General features: G+C 37.2%; 1 protein-coding gene across 2 annotated transcripts; it reads left to right on the top strand.

Moving 5' to 3' along the window:
- The first annotated feature begins 7479 nt into the window (after positions 1–7479).
- On the top strand, positions 7480–16525 carry LOC143030767 (uncharacterized). Of its 2 annotated transcripts, none has more exons than XM_076193976.1 (2): positions 7480–7618; positions 14346–16525. In XM_076193976.1, exon 2 carries the CDS (start codon positions 14474–14476, stop codon positions 15683–15685), a length of 1212 nt encoding a protein of 403 aa, XP_076050091.1. In that variant the 5' UTR covers positions 7480–7618; positions 14346–14473; the 3' UTR covers positions 15686–16525. The 2 variants fall into 2 exon arrangements, with proteins under 2 accessions (XP_076050091.1, XP_076050090.1); XM_076193975.1 differs by having other exon boundaries at positions 7497–7638.

The raw sequence follows: 16525 nt of genomic DNA on the forward strand, positions 1-16525 counted from the left end.
AGTGTAATGAGGAATAGACATTTGGGAATGGATGCTAAAAGGAGACTATATGAAGGAGTGATTGTGCCAACAGCACTGTATGGGGCAGAAACATGGAACATAAGAGAGGAAGAGAGGAGTTTGAATGTGTTTGAGATGAGGTGTCTGAGAAGTATGATGAGGATTACTAGGCTAGATTGAGTGAGAAATGAGGAAGTGAGGAGGAGAACAGGGGTGGAAAGGGAGTTGGGAGATAGGGTTGATGAAAGAGTATTAGGATGGTTTGGACACATGGAAAGAATGAGCAAAGAAAGACTAGTAAAAGACGTATGGAAGGCAGATGTGGAGGGAGTGAACATGAGGGGACGTCCTAGGAGGTGGTGGATGGATGAGGTGAAGGGGGCTTTGGGGAAGAGGGGAATGTCTAATGAGGAAGGACGGGAGAGGACAGAAGACAGGAGTGAATGGAGAATGGTTGTATATGGATGATGTTGTGATGCATGAGGTGGAATGGGCAGGGGGGTGGGGATGAGGTAGTATGTGTGAGCAAAATTTGACGCAGCCCGAAGGGATTTCTCCCCGTCTTCTCCTTTTATGCATGGGGGGACGGAGAGGGAGGTCGCCGATTTAACGAAGCGGTCTTGCTGTGGATGTGTTGTGTCTTGCAACACTGCTTCTGACCCAGGGCAGTGGACAAGGTGCAGGGATGACCTGTCATCCAGGAGGTGCTAAGAAAAGAGGGAGGGTGGAGGGGTGTGGAGTGTATTTAGGGATGGAATGGGTGGGAATGATTTTATGCCTTTTTTGTTGTACCAGCACTTTAGATATTCTTTTTCTTGTTTTTGTCTTGGAACATACTTTTCCACACCTTTTTTTTTTTTTTTTTTATAAACTTTTGTCAAAATATTCCATTTCTCTTCCACTGTTATTTCTTCTTTGTATATTCCCTCCCAGTTTTCTTTTTGAAAGAATTCTCTTATTTGATCAAAGTTTGTTTTTTTCATACATTCTTTTCTATATTGTTCATTTTTTCATGTATTTTTCCTCATTTAGTTCCAGTTCAATCAATATGTGGTCACTTTTGCGTATTGGTGTTTTATATTCAATCTTTTCCACTATTCTAGGTTCAGATGTGATTATTAAGTCTAGTCTCGATGGTTCTTCTTCATTTCTATACCTAGTGTTCTCCTGTATCCACTGTGTCATTGTTTGTTCAATAATCATCTCGAGTAGAACATTTCTTCATGAGCCGTCTCCATCCTCTACTGTCATCTCTTCCCAGCAGATTTCTTTGCAATTAAAGTCGCCCATCATAACTATTCTTCCTCCATCTTCCATTATCTTATTTAATGTTATCCTTGTGTCCTCTAACATACTTTTATGTTCACTCTCTTCCCACGAGGCTGTTTTTGGAGGCACATGATTTATCACAAACTTTCTGCTCTTCTTATCTCTGTCTTCCACTTCGATCATAATCATCTCTACTGTATTCTTTCCATATGTGACACACCTCACGTTTATATCCTTAGTCAGGAACATAACTCCACCCCCTTGCTTTGTCTCTCTGTTTCTAATCCAATAATTATATGCATTATGTCCTACGCTGTTGGGTGGTGGTGGACCTTTTAATCTCGTTTCTGCAATTTCCATTATGTCCGGTTCTTTTTCCTTCAGATAATCATTCAGCTCATTCAGTCCTGTTATTAATCCATCTATATTTGTGTAAGACACTCTTAGTTTTCTGCCACTTCCATTGTATTCTCTGATTCCCTTTTGTTTTTCTCTAGTATGTCGTATTTCCTTACTTTCATATTCACAACTCTCCAATAGAATTTCTCTTTTTCTGACTCTGTTCTCATCTCGTTTTTTTTTCTTAGCTTCATGTCTTTTCATTTTTTCCTCCTCTCTTTCCTCTTTATTCATTTCTCTTTTTATCCATACCTTTTTATATTGTTCACTTGCTGCTAGTTTCCCTGTTGTTGTTAAGATATTCTCTGCCATCGTTTGTGACTTGAATTTAATCTTAATTGTTCTGGTCTTATCTGGACTATACTTTTCGAGTGTATACATCTCTTCAATTTGTTTCATGATTTTAGGTTCATCTTCCTGAACTAAATCTAGTAAACTGCTTACTTCTTCTTTTTCTTCATTGATTCTTGAAGTTCTATCTAGGTTATGTTTCTCTTCCATTCCTAATATAATTATACATTTCTTTTTATCTGCTAAGTCTCTTACCAAATTCTCCTTCTGTCTCATCACTTTGATAACTGAGTCTTCAGTTCTTTCATTTGCTGTTTAATTATGTCAGTTAATGCAACTTTACTGTTTTCCCGGATTTTTTTTTTCAACCCTGTGCTTCCTTTGCTATGGCCTCTTTGTTGTCTTTATTATTCCTCTTTAATTCTTCATTCTCCTCTTTTACTTCTTTTAACTGTCTTTTTAATTCTTCTATTTTATTAGTTAAATTTTTGTTCGCCATCTCTAGTTCTTCCAATTTTTCAACTCTTTACGCAATTTTGGCTACGTTACCGAACCTGTTTTCCCAATGTTCGGTCATCTTATCAAGTTTCTCCTCTCGTCTTGCCAATCGTAGGAGGTTGGTATCCCCCCCACCCTCTTTAAATCCCTGGAAACTACTATCATCACCTTCCGCTGTGCTGCTATTATCTATATTTCTAATCTTTACATTTTTGTTGATCCCGTCGTCACGAAAATAATTATTGTCGGTCCGCCTCTTGTTTACAAGACGCCTGGCCTCCTGGACCATGTCCCTCTCTTCCTCATTTCCTTCCATTTCCCTCAATAATCCCTTCCCTATCACTCCCCCACCACACCACGAGCACTCCCCTTCTCTATAAATACAATAAGGCACTTCATGGACGTTGAGATCCACGTAGATTTTTCTTTTTCATCGGTACACTAATTTTCGCCGTCAATTCGACGAAAGTGTGTGTGTGTGCGTGCGTGTGTATTTACCTAGTTGTATTTACCTAGTTGTATTTTGCGGGAAGGGGAGCTATGCTCGTGATGTCCCGCCTTTGTATCTTGCAGTGTCTAGTTTGTTTTTAAACTCATGAATGGTTTTTGCGCATACTATTCCATTGTCCAGTTTGTTCCAAGTGTCCAAAACTCTATGAGGAAAACTGTTTTTCTTCAGTTCTCTTCTATAGCTATGTTTTTTTATTTTCTTTCCATGTCCTCTTGTGTTTCTTTTGTCCCAGTTAAGTAAGCTCTCACTATCGAGTACCTCTGTGCCTTTCATGATTCTGTAGATGGTCAATAGGTCACCTCTCTCTCTTCTTTGCTGCAGTGTCGGTAACTCCAGTTTGTCCAATCTCTCCTCATGTGCAGGTGCCATTTTTGTAACTGCTCTTTGGATTCTTTCTATTTTCTTTATATTCTTTTTGGTACTGGGGGACCACAATGTCGCTGCATACTCTAATCTAGGCCTTATCAATGTAACCAATATTTTTTTCATCATGTCTTCGTCCAAGTATGTAAACGCCACTTTTATTGATCTTAGCAAGTTGTAAGTCTCCCCGACAATTTTGTTAATCTGTATATCATAGGACAAGTCGTTCGTGATAATTACTCCCAAATCTTTTTCGGATCCTACTTTCTTTACTTCTTTGGTTCCAATTGTATATTTTCCTGATATTCTGTTTTTGCTTTTTCCAAACTCCATTATGCTACACTTCTTAGTATTAAAGTCCACTTCCCATTTCTGACTCCAGTTCCATACCCTATTTAGGTCTTCTTGCAGTGCTTCACAGTCCTCATCAGTTTCTATTTTCCTTAGCAGTTTGGCGTCATCGGCAAAGAAGCTCATGTAGCAGTTCACGTCCTCATCCATGTCATTCATATAGATAGCAAACATTATTGGTGCCAGCACAGATCCTTGCGGTACTCCACTGATCACCTCTTTCCAGTCTGAATATTTTTCTCTGAGCACTACTCTCATCTTTCTACCAGTCAGAAAGTCCTCTATCCATTTTAGTAGGTTTCCCTGTATTCCTCCTATGTGTTCCAGTTTTTTTTAGTAGTTTTCTGTGTGGTACTTTGTCAAAGGCTTTTTGCAAGTCTAGGAATGCACAATCAGCCCATCCATTTCTTTCTTGCACTATGTCTATTAGTCTTGAGTAAAAGCATATTAAGTTTGTGGAGCATGATCTTCCTTGTCTGAATCCGAATTGTCTTGGGTTTAATATGTCATTGTCTTCCAGATGTTTTACCCATCTATTCTTGATTATTTTCTCACAAATTTTGGCTATGGTGCTTGTTAGTGATACTGGCCTATAGTTGGTGGGTTCTTCTTTGTTTCCTCCTTTGTGTATTGGTACAATGTTAGCGTTTTTTCCAGTCCTCGGGTATCTTTCCTTCTTTGAGTGAGCTGTTTATTAAGATGTGTATTTTGTCTGTTAGTTCTTCTTTGCACTCCTTTAGAATCCAATTTGCAATACCGTCCGGGCCATGTGATTTTCTGACATCCAGCCTTGATAAATGTTCTGATATTTCCTTTAGTGATGCTGTAAACTCATTCATGAGGGGAGATTTCTTGTTTTTGTCTATGTCACAATTTGGTATTTTCTCTCTGGTGAAAACAGATTTAAAGTGATTGTTCATGACTTCGGCCATCTCTAAATCTTCTGTGTATTCTATGTTTCCTTGGCATAGTTTCACCAATTCCTGTTTGTTTTTAAGTTTACCATTCACATACCGATAGAATAGTTTGGGTTGCTCTTTGCATTTGTCTATAATATCCTTCTCATGGTTCCTTTTCTCCTCTCTTCTCACATTAACATACTCATTTCTATAGTTAACATAAATTTGCCATTTGCTTTGTTTTTTGTCTTTTCTCCACTTTTTCCAAGCTTTGTCCCTTCTGTCTTTTGCCTCACTGCATCTTTTGTTGAACCAACATTTAATGTACTCTCTCTCTCGCTTTTGTCTTGGTACATGCCTGTTTACCCCTTCATTGTAGTTTTCCATCAATATATTCCATTTATCTTCCACTGCTGTTTCTTCCCTGTAAAATATTTCCCAGTTTGCATTCCGGAAGAATGTCTTTAGTTTTGTAAAGTCTGTTTTGTTGTACCTCAGTCTTCCTTTCCTATGCTTTTCGTTCCTCTCTATGTCTATTTCTTCCTTTAGTATAGTTTCGATGAGTACATGGTCACTCTTTCCAATTGGTGTCTCATACTGGACTTTATGCACTATTTCAGGCTCTGTTGTAAATATTAGATCTAGTTTCGATGGCTCTTCATTATTTCTGTACCTTGTGTTTTCACGGACCCATTGGGTCATTGTGTACTCCATGGTCATATCTAGCAGTACATTGCCCCACGAATCATCTCCTCCTTGCACTGTCATGCTGTCCCAACAAATTTCTTTGCAATTGAAGTCCCCCATAACTACCAGATTACCCTTACCCATTAGTATCTCATTGAGTGATTTTCTTGTGTCATCTAGCATTTTTTTATGTTCGATTTCTTTCCAAGCGCTTGTTTTTGGAGGCACATAAGTCACCACAAACTTTCTACTTTTCATATTCTTGCCTTCGACTTTTATCATGATCAATTCAGCATTACCTTTGCCCTCTGCAATTTTTGTCACCTTTAGGTCTTTCTTGGCCAAGAACATGATTCCCCCTCCCTGTTTCTTGTCCCTGTTTTTTATCCAGTAGTTGTATAAACCTTGTCCGATAACAGTGGATGGTATTTCACCTCTTAGTTTGGTCTCTACAATTCCCATTATGTCTGGTTTTGCTTCTAACAGATAATCATTGAGTTCGTTCAGTCCCGAAATTAGTCCGTCAATGTTGGTATAGGCCACTTTTAATTTTCTTCCTTCTCCCTGGTTTCTTCTTCCCTTGTTTTGTTCGTTTTGAAGCGCCATTGTCTTAATCTCAAGTCTATTACTCTCCACTGGAATTCTTTGCATTCTGTCTCCATTCTCAACAAGTTTTTTTCCTTTGCTTCTTCTCTTAGTGCCCTTTCTTTTTCTAATTCCTCAGTACTCATTTCTCTTTTTATCCATATCTTATTGTATTTTTCACTCTTTGCCAAGTTACCTACTTTTTCAAATATGTCTTCTACTACCACTTGTGACCTTAGTTTTATCTTTAGAGGTCGATTCCTATCCTTAGTATAGCGACCAATTCTGTAAGTCTCTTCTAAGTCTGTGCCTGAATCACTGTCTCCCCCCTGAATTTCATTAAGGATTTCTACTGCTGTCTCTTTTTCTTCTTTTTCTCTCATGTACCTCGCCAATCCTTGTTTTTCTTTAAGCCCATAAACCACAATACATTTCTTCCTATCTACTGTGTCCCTGACATGCACGTGTGTGTGTGTGCGTGCTTGCGTGTGTGTGTGTGTGTGTGTGTGTGTGTGTGTGTGTGTGTGTGTGCAAGGTAACCACTTAAGAAAATAAGCAAACGGAGCAGAGCGCTTTCGTATATTACATCCTCAGTGTCAACTGGGAAAACGCAAGAGTGATTACTTTCAACAATAATTTTGTCGAAAGAAATTTAATTGAACTGCCTGGTTAAAATCACAAATGATAACAACTTTAACCTTAGCTTAGGATTGTACAAAATTGATCATTATATTTGTAAGGAAATAGTCAATAATTACAAAATGTAAGAATGCTGGACGTGTGACCCACGCCCGAAGAATTCGTCCACAACCTTTCCTGGTGTAGTTCCTTATACTCTTGTTATATATTATGTTTGCTGTACCCTCTTTCTTTGTAATTTACACTGAAGATGTAATATACGAAAGCACTCTGCTCCGTTTGTTTATTTTCATAAGTGGTTACCTTGCATTTATAAAACACACGTTCCTAGCGTTCTTATTGCAATATATATATATATATATATATATATATATATATATATATATATATATATATATATATATATATATTTCCAGAGTTTAGGTGAAGAGGAGTGCCTCAAGGTACCGTGGAAGTGCTTTGGAGATGGAAGAAACGTCTGTGTTTTGTCAGATCCTTCTTCAGTCACAATCTTAAATTGTTCTCAAACAATGCGGACGGGCCCCTTTAAAAATTTACGGTATATCTTGTGTACACTGCTTAAATAATGTAGCATAAGTAAAAAGGTACATCAAATAAAAGTATTTTACTGTGTTTCATCCATCAAAAAAGAAGGGATGCTATGTTGTCGTTTTGGGAAATATTGCTGTGAGATGAAGGGGAAGAAAACCAAGTGACGCACATGTCACCACATTACACCAGAGCTCACCACCACCACTGTACTGCATGATGTACTGAGGAGATTTTTTTTTTCATGTAGGAAAATATAACTTTGAAGTTAGAACACTAAAATTCACGTTTCTACCATTTTATAGTCTTGGTTTTATCCAAATAGCATAATCTTAAAAGTGCCTGATAATGGAGTATGAGATACTTCTGCTTAATGGCAGAGCGTAAAAAAGGAATGGTAGAACGACACACCATCGTACGATGTCCATTGCCGAGAGAGTAACAGCACCCATGTTTGTTTACATATGACAACATAATCTGTCGAGACTTGAGTTATCACCGTCTCAGCTATTTGAAGATCCTGTTTTCGTGGTTGTGCTTTGTACAGGCTAAATAAGTGTGTTTTCTTCTTGAATTCGTAAGTGCAGCTATTTAAGGGTAAGGTAACCATAGTACATCCATAGTGTGTTCACATTTGTTACACTTCAATTCCCGTTTGGCAGTGTATTAGGGATTCTGAGCAGTGGTAAACGTGTTATTTATCAAGACGTTTGCCAGTTTCACAGCGGTAATTACCCATATAACTGACTAGCTCTTATCATTCTGAGTATTTTGTACTTCAGATATAAGTACCACAAACTTATGGTAACGTCAGTAGCTATTAAAAAAAAAAAAAAAAAATGGGCAAACATTTTTGTATCTATCAAAGGATTAGGTCAGGTCAGATCTGACAACTGCATTTCTTACCTCTATCACTGGCTAGCTCTTATCATTGAGTATTCTGAACCCCACATGTAAATATCGCTAATTAATAGTAATGTTGGTAGTGATTTTTAGTAAATTGAAGTTGGCAAAAATCTTTGTATAAAGATTTTTCACTGGTCTCATAGCTGCAATTCTTACCTATCATTGGCTAGCTCCTATCATGATTTTGAGTATTTTGAGGCCTATATATAAATACTGCAATTTAATGTCAGTAGGAATTTCAAATATAAATTGAGATTGGCAATCATCTTACATTTATCAACGTGTATAGTTTTTGCTTACATAGTTATTACATTCTTATTAAGATATGGAGCTTCATCTTGTCTTCCTCTGTCCGAAAATAATTGATGAAGTTCACTGTGAATTTAGCATGCACTGATATTCTTGCAAGTAAAATCTTTATATTGACTCCAGAAGCCCAAGTCATTGCATTACACTGTATTCTGAGTAGTTATACTGGTTTATTTTTAGAAGTGCACATCAAAATGTTATAGGAATAAGAAATTAGAAGAAATCTTGTAAATTATAATACATCTACATAATACATATTTTTCTTGGTGGATATAAATAACAAAAAAAAAAAACCTTGCTTAAAGCAAATACAGTACCTAATGGAGCTGTGACAATAGATTTGAGATGCCTTGTTGTCATCTGCCCAGTCCTGTCAATGATGATTGTGTACTGGGTGTTCTCCCACTCCAAGTGGCATCATATTTTTGAAACCATTCTATGGAGCTGAGCTTCATGCTTTTCTTGAAGCTGTGAAGCTCCTCAACACCCTACAGTCTCATTGGATGTTAAAACCGGCTGTCAACATCCCTGATGATGACAACCCTGATGACCTCTAGCATTACAGGTACCGTATTACTAAATGCAGGGTAGGTTAGATGAAGTTGTCATACTTTAATTTCTTTTACTGCCTCATCTATCAAAATAAGGATAGTGTCTCAAGTACTCATCACAGCTCCATTCAATAGTGTACCACTTTTGGCATCTTTTTCTGTTATCGATTTCTGCCCAGAGAAGCATATATTATGCCGATGTATCATAATTTACAAACTTGATATATGACTTTCTATTGCTATATTGTTTAGGTGTGCATGCCTTAAAAATTTCCATTATACGTTCCCAATTGTAATCTTAGATACTGGATGCAGGTCATTTGACCTATTGACCACTGCTAGTGATGTGATTATAAATATGCTGCCATATTGGAGGACAAACCATGAGCAAGAAAGATCTCTTCATGCTGATGATTTCCTGTTTTTCATATGTAAGAGGCCATTATAAAGATAGAGAACAAGGTTGGGGATCAAATGAATTGGCACTGTACTCGATGTAAAATAGGATATGGGAATATACTGCAAGCAGTTAAGACCCTAGTAGTGAAGCAAGTTAAACTACTTGAGAGACAAGATAGGTTTGAGCAAGAAGTAAAGGAACGGCTTGAAGGTATTACTGAAATAGTTAACACTAAAGTTAATAAAGATAATGTACAGTGTATTAACCCCTTCCATACGGTGCCGCATACGTAGGCAGCATGAGGAGCAAGTGGATACGCGAGGCTGCCATATTGGCGTCTTGATTATATTTATTGTAGTTGCCCCTGCGTTTTGACATACTCTCTAAACTGTCTTTAATCACATTTTCTATGGCTATCAAAATTCCCGGATGAAAGAGAGAACGATCGATATAAGCAGTGACTATATTTTATGATGCGAGTATTATTACGACACGTACGGCTGGCAGTGGCTGCCGCCCGCGAGATTTAAGGCCCGTACTGAAGAGGTTAATAAGAAAATACTGGAACATGCTGTTCCTGAAATAACAAAAAAGGTGTTGCCAGAACTTTCAGAATCAAGGTTAGCCAAAAAAATTATAACAAAAGAAAGAAAAAATGGAGGAAGTGGACAAAAGATTACACGATAAGTGATTGATGATTAAAAGAAACGAGGAACTGGAACAAAAAAGTAGGCAGTGCAATCCATGCAGGTAGTGGACAAAATCAAGAAGTATCTGTAAGCCATAGTGTACAAGAATCAATCAAGATATTCAGGGATGAGGAATCCAGGAAATGCAATCTTATAATGTATGGTGTGCCAGAAAGTAGAGATGACGATGGTAAAAAAAAAGATCTGAGGAAGACTGGAAATTTATAGTGGAAATGTGTCACATTGGTATATGGATGAACATCAGTAATAACAATATTCTAATAGCATTCCACTTGCGAAAGAAGAGTGCGAAATGAAACTGCAGCCTAGATAAAATCATGTCCATTACTTGTTGGTTTTGAAAGTCTGAGAACAAAGATCGAGGTACTAAGAAAATTGAAAATGGCTACAGTAATGGAAGAATACAGTAAAATATATAAGCAACAAGACTTGTCTCCTACTCAGAGAGCTGAACTGAAGGATCTGGTAGAGCAGGGAAAAGAACGGGAAGTTAATGATGCATCAGGAAATATTTTGTGCAGTACAAGGGCCTCCAGGATACATGTGGATAAAAAAAAAAATCGGGAAGCACCAAACCTAACAACAAAATCATCAAGCATCAGACTTAGGATAACTAATACACAGAAAATTTTATTCTGGTTTACAAATGCAGAATCATTGATAAACAAAATGGAGAAACTAAGTTAAGAATGAAAAAATATATATATATAATAGCAATAGTGGAAGTGAAACCTAAGAGTACCAGATCTAAATTGACTAAAGCTAAAATTCAAATACAAGGGTATGAATTGCTAAACCAAGACCTTACACAGGGAATGGGTAAAGGGGTTATTATGTATGCAAAATATTATATCTATGCAAAAGACTGATACAATACAATTCCATGAATCACTATGGGCCACTCTACACAGTTGGGAGATGGCGATAACCTTTTGATCGATGTAATATACAAGAGTCCTGCAATTACTAATGAAGGTGAAGAAAGTCTGATGCAAATGTTAAAAGGACTAGCAAATATTGAGTATTCTTACATTCTTCCAATAGGGGACTTTAACTATCCAAGGATTAACTGGGAAGATTGGACCACACCAAGAGGAGAATACACTAGTGAATTTTGTTTTGTGAAGGTCCTATGGTATGCATATTTATATCAACATGTCAAAAAAGCTACAAGGGGCAGAGGAACAAATATACCAAGCTTGCTAGATCTTGTAATTACAAATGAAGAAGATATGGTAGATGGTGTTGAGATTACAGCACCACTAGGCAAGAGCGACCACAATATGCTCGAGATTAACTACAACTGCTATACTAAACAATATAGAAATATTTGTAAAACATACCTATATGACAAAGATGACTGCTCTGCCATGAAGACTTATGTGTCAGAAGAATGGGTGCACCAGATTAGGGAAGCGGATGGCTTAGAACATCAGTGGCTGCTGTTCAAGGAGAAAAAGAAACGGTGACAAGGGACACACCAACTAAAGTATTCTCTGAACTTTCAGCAATGAAAGACAAATCTAATTTAGACATAATATAGAATATATAAGAAACACAGATGTTGGCAAAGATACATGGAAATTCAATATCATAACAAATATAAGAAATACATGAGGCAGCGAAATAAAGTTAAGAAATTGCTACCTATGTAATAATAGGAGATAGAAAATTGTGTAGCACAAGAAGCAAAAAAGAATCTTAAGAAATTTTGGAAGTATGTCAAGAGTAAGCTGAAGACTACAACTAACATTTCTGATCTTGAGGATGAAATTGAAAGGAGTAAGATTCTGTACACAATTGATATAGAGAAAGAACAAACATTACCCATTTTTTTTTCATTAGTCTTTACTAGGGAAAGTGATACTGATGATCTGACCTTTGAGCAGTGAGTTCCAGAAATTAGCCAGCTCAACCAAGTTGAAATATCACAGGAAGTAGTGCTGCAACATCTGACAAACTTGAAAAATGACAAGTCACCAGGATCTGACTCAATTCATCCAAGAGTGCTACGAGAGATGAGCCATGAGATAAGTGAGGCTCTATCTATTATTTACAACAACACTCCAGAGCAGCAGAATACCAATGGACTGGAAGACAGCCAATATAAGTGCAATTTTTAAAAAGGGTAATAAAAGAAGAGCTGAAAACTACAGACCAATAAGTCTCACATGCATTACTTGTAATATATTGCAAAGATATTCATATTATGTACTTAATCATATGAAGGAGAATAATTTGCTAAGCAACAAACGGTACAGATTTATTGAAGGGTGTCCCACAACTCTAGAAGTACTTAAGGTGCATTTGACACAGTCCACCACAACAGACTTTTGACCAAACTAAAAATGTATGGAATAACTGTACAAATATACAAATGGCTTGAGACATTCTTACTTGGAAGAAAGCAAAGAGTTATTGTTAATGGAGAAGAATGAATGGAAAGAAGTGTTAAGTGGGATACCACAAGGAAGTGTTTTAGGACCAGCGCTAACCAGTTGGTGGGAAATATGGCTTTGGATTTGGTTGAGGTTATTTTGAGTGTATTTGTGGTGAGACAGGTGTTGAATGTGTAGGTATTGCTATTGTATTTCTTTGGCTATGTATTTACCTAGTTGTATTATACAGGAAGGGAGCTATGCTCGTGGTGACCCGTCTTTGTATCTGTCAGCATCAAGTTTATTCTTAAAATCATGAATAATATTTGCACACACTGTTTTTTCATCTAAGTTATTCCATATATCCAGCATTCTGTGAGGGAAGCTATTCTTTTTCCTATCTCTTCTATAGTTGTCCTTTTTTGAGTTTCTTTTCATGACCTCTTGTTTTTCCATTGTCATTTTTTAGTAAATCTTTTCTGTCAAGGATTTCCATTCCTTTCATGATTCTATATATAGTCAGTAGATCACCTCTTTCTCTTCTTTGCTCTAGTGTTGGTAGTTCTAGCTTCAATAATCTTTGTTCGTATGTTAATTTGGAAAGAGCTGGTGCCAACTTTGTTGTTGCTCTCTGTATTCTTTCTAGTTTCCTTATATTCTTTTTAGTACTGGGTGTCCATAGTGTCGCTGCATATTCCAGTTTTGGTCTAATCAATGTGACTAATATTTTTTTTATCATTTCTTCATCCAAGTATTCAAATGGCACTTTCAATGACCTTAGTAGGTTGTATGTTTCACCTACTATTTTGTTTATATGTCTGTCCGGTGTCATGTCATTGCTGATTATCACTCCAAGGTCCCTTTCCGAGTGCACTTTTTTTATTTCATTTTCACCAATTTTTCAATTTTTTGAAATTCTGTTTTTGCTTTTACCAAACTCTATTATGCTACACTTCTTGATATTAAAGTTCACCTCCCACTTTTGAGTCCATTTCCAGATTGTGTCCAGGTCTGATTGTAATGAGTCACAGTCCTCATTTGTTGATACTCTCTTTAATATTTTTGCATCATCTGCAAAGAAATTCATATATCATTCAACTCCTTTGTCCATGTCGTTTGCATATATGGCAAACATGATTGGAGCCAGTACTGACCCTTGTGGAACACCACTTATCATTTCTTCCCATTTCGAGTATTTGTGCCATATGGTGTGTGCATGTAATTATCACATCTTTGTAGGAAGAGATTTGTATTTGTGAGGTGTGGTACGTGGGTATATCATGCATGTATAGGTTAAAGGTGGGGGAAAGGACTGGGCCCTAAAGCACTCCGTTCCTAAACTTTCTAATGTGCTATGATTGGTATGTGACACATTAGCATTTCTATTTACCAAATAATATGTCATGATTGTTGAAATTGTTTTAGTAGGTATCTCTGATTTTTTTCTATTAGACAAACAGGTATTTTACTAAATGTGAAAAGAAAGAAATATGGAAAACACCTCTACATTTTTTTTGCTTAATCGTATTTGTTATGGTGTACTTAATAACACAGGTACACTATTTACCAGTATATTTAAAGGGATGTGACTTGCATCACTTATTTGAGTCAGATGAGTGACATGAACTGAATAAACCTTACTAGAGTAGGTCCTATTTAGATTCAGATCTAATGAGTTGAAACATGGAATGTTATTGAGTTATATCAAAATATGACTGCTGTGGCAGCTGTTAGGTCATTCTCCATTTCCAAATCTCGTGACTTGAGGAAAAACCGAGAACAAAATTTGAGTCATTCGAGTCATAGTGGGGTGAGTATGCATGTAGGCTTTGGGTGATTTTTAGCTTATTTTTAATGAAAAAGTAGAATGCAATATTTCATAGCACAACATTTCTATCTATTTTATGTTAGGTGTTGGCAACTACAAGGCCTTTGTTTAGGTACAAACGGATTTGAGTATGAGATTCTATGTGTATGAAGCATCCACCACCCTATTACAGTGTATCATTATTATTATTATAATTTTTTTTTTTTTTTTCTTTTTGTCCAGGATGAGGGTACCTATCACCATATCTTTGGAAGAGCTATCCGTAAATTCCATACATGTAATACAATGATAAGGACCCAGTGTTACATCTGCAAAACAGCTATATCACAAATCATCTTAGATATTGTTTGATGAACCATACTAAAGAGAAGCCTTTCCAAAGTGACCTGTGCGATTCTACTTTCACAGAAAAGGGTGATCTCAAATGGAACAAAATTCACCTCAAAAGTCATGCGATGACCCACACAGGAGGAAGCCCTTCCAGTGTGACCTGTGATTCTGCTTTCTCAAAAAAGGATGGTCTCACAAAGCATATGAGGACCCACACAGGAGAGAAGCCTTTCCAGTGTGACCTCTGCAATTCTGCTTTTTCAGTAAAGAGTAATCTCACATCGCATAAGAGGACCCACACAGGAGAGAAGCCTTTCCAGTGTGACCTTTGTGATTCTGCTTTCTCACTAAAGGTTTCCCTCACACAGCATATGAGCACCCACACAGGAGAGAAGCCTTTCCAATGTGCTCTGTGCGATTCTGCTTTTTCACGAAAGGGTCAATTCACAGTGCATATGAGGACCCACACAGGAGAGAAGCCTTTCCAATGTGACCTCTGCAATTCTGCTTTTTCACAAAAGGGTCATCTTAGAGAGCATATGAGGACCCATACAGGAGAGAGGCCTTTCCAGTGTGACATATGTGATTTTGCTTTCTCTAAAAAGTATTCTCTCAAACAGCATATAAGGACCCACACAGGAGAGAAGCCTTTCCAGTGTGACTTCTGCAATTCTGCTTTTTCAGAAAAGGGTAGTCTCAGAGAGCATATGAGGACCCACACAGGAGAGAAGCCCTTCCAGTGTGACCTCTGCAATTCTGCTTTTTCACAAAAGGGTCAATTCACAGTGCATATGAGGACCCACACAGGAGAGAAGCCTTTCCAGTGTGCTCTGTGTGATTCTGCTTTCTCAGTAAAGGATGGTCTCACAAGACATATGAGGACTCACACTGGAGAGAAGCCTTTCCAGTGTGCTCTGTGTGATTCTGCTTTCTCAGTAAAGGATGGTCTCACAAGACATATGAGGACTCACACTGGAGAGAAGCCTTTCCAGTGTGCTCTGTGTGATTCTGCTTTCTCAGTAAAGGGTCATCTCACAAGACATATGAGGACCCACACAGGAGAGAAGCCTTTCCAGTGTGACCAGTGCAATTCTGCTTTTTCACTAAAGCATTCTCTCACACAGCATATGAGGACCCACACAGGAGAGAAGCCTTTCCAGTGTGACCTGTGTGGTTCAGCTTTCTCACAAAAGAGGTCTCTCAAATGTCACATGGTGACTCACACTTGTTAAAAATTCTAGACCTGTGCAATGAATGATGTACCCTAAAAGCTGTGTGCCTGTAGGCATGCACACATGCTTTACAACAAATGCACAAAGGGGAAAAAATTATGTGCACATAAGGTATTCAAGATGATTTTTTTTTTTTTCCAATTAGATAATTTTATTGTATAATTTTATAATTCAAAACCAGAGAAAAGTGTGATTTTGAGAATCTGTCAATGACCTTATGTGCAATTTCTTAATTTCATGTGTAGCTTTGAGATTGTACTGTGATGGTTATTCATCACCAATACTTGCTCAGTTGAGTGAATTAAATCAAGAAGCATGTATCAGTTTCACCGCCCAAATATAATAGTCCTGGTGGCCTGATAATTGTGAATACTTGATACGATTCCATTTTTTTTCATGTATCAAATTGTATTAGAAAAAGAAAAAGAAATCAGTAGATTTTCCTACAAAGACCTACTCTTCAAGAATAACAACATTTTAACCAAAGAGAATACTGTTGAAAAAATAGGCAGCTGAGCTTTGGTAAATAGTGCACAGAGACATGGAATCAAATAAAAACAAACAAACCGTTAAGGGGAATCCCATTTGGATATGCTTGTGAGAGTGAAAAGCTACCAATTATATAGAAATTCAATAAATTTAGGTAATGTGTATAGGGAGTGGGGGAATGTGAAAGATAGAAGAGAGAAGAAATAGATAGGAGCTAGAAATAAACAAGCTGAGAATTAGTAATGGACTTGTGTGTTTTTGTAGCTATTTGCAAAATTAGAAAGTTTAAATAAAGGTAATCAGTCATCAGTGTTATTTTTTTTTTACTTCATTCTGTACCAGCCAGATAGA

This window comes from Oratosquilla oratoria, chromosome 12 (genome assembly GCF_046742065.1).
Source record: "Oratosquilla oratoria isolate Oo_2021 chromosome 12, ASM4674206v1, whole genome shotgun sequence".
Classification (NCBI taxonomy): Eukaryota; Metazoa; Arthropoda; class Malacostraca; order Stomatopoda; family Squillidae; genus Oratosquilla; species Oratosquilla oratoria.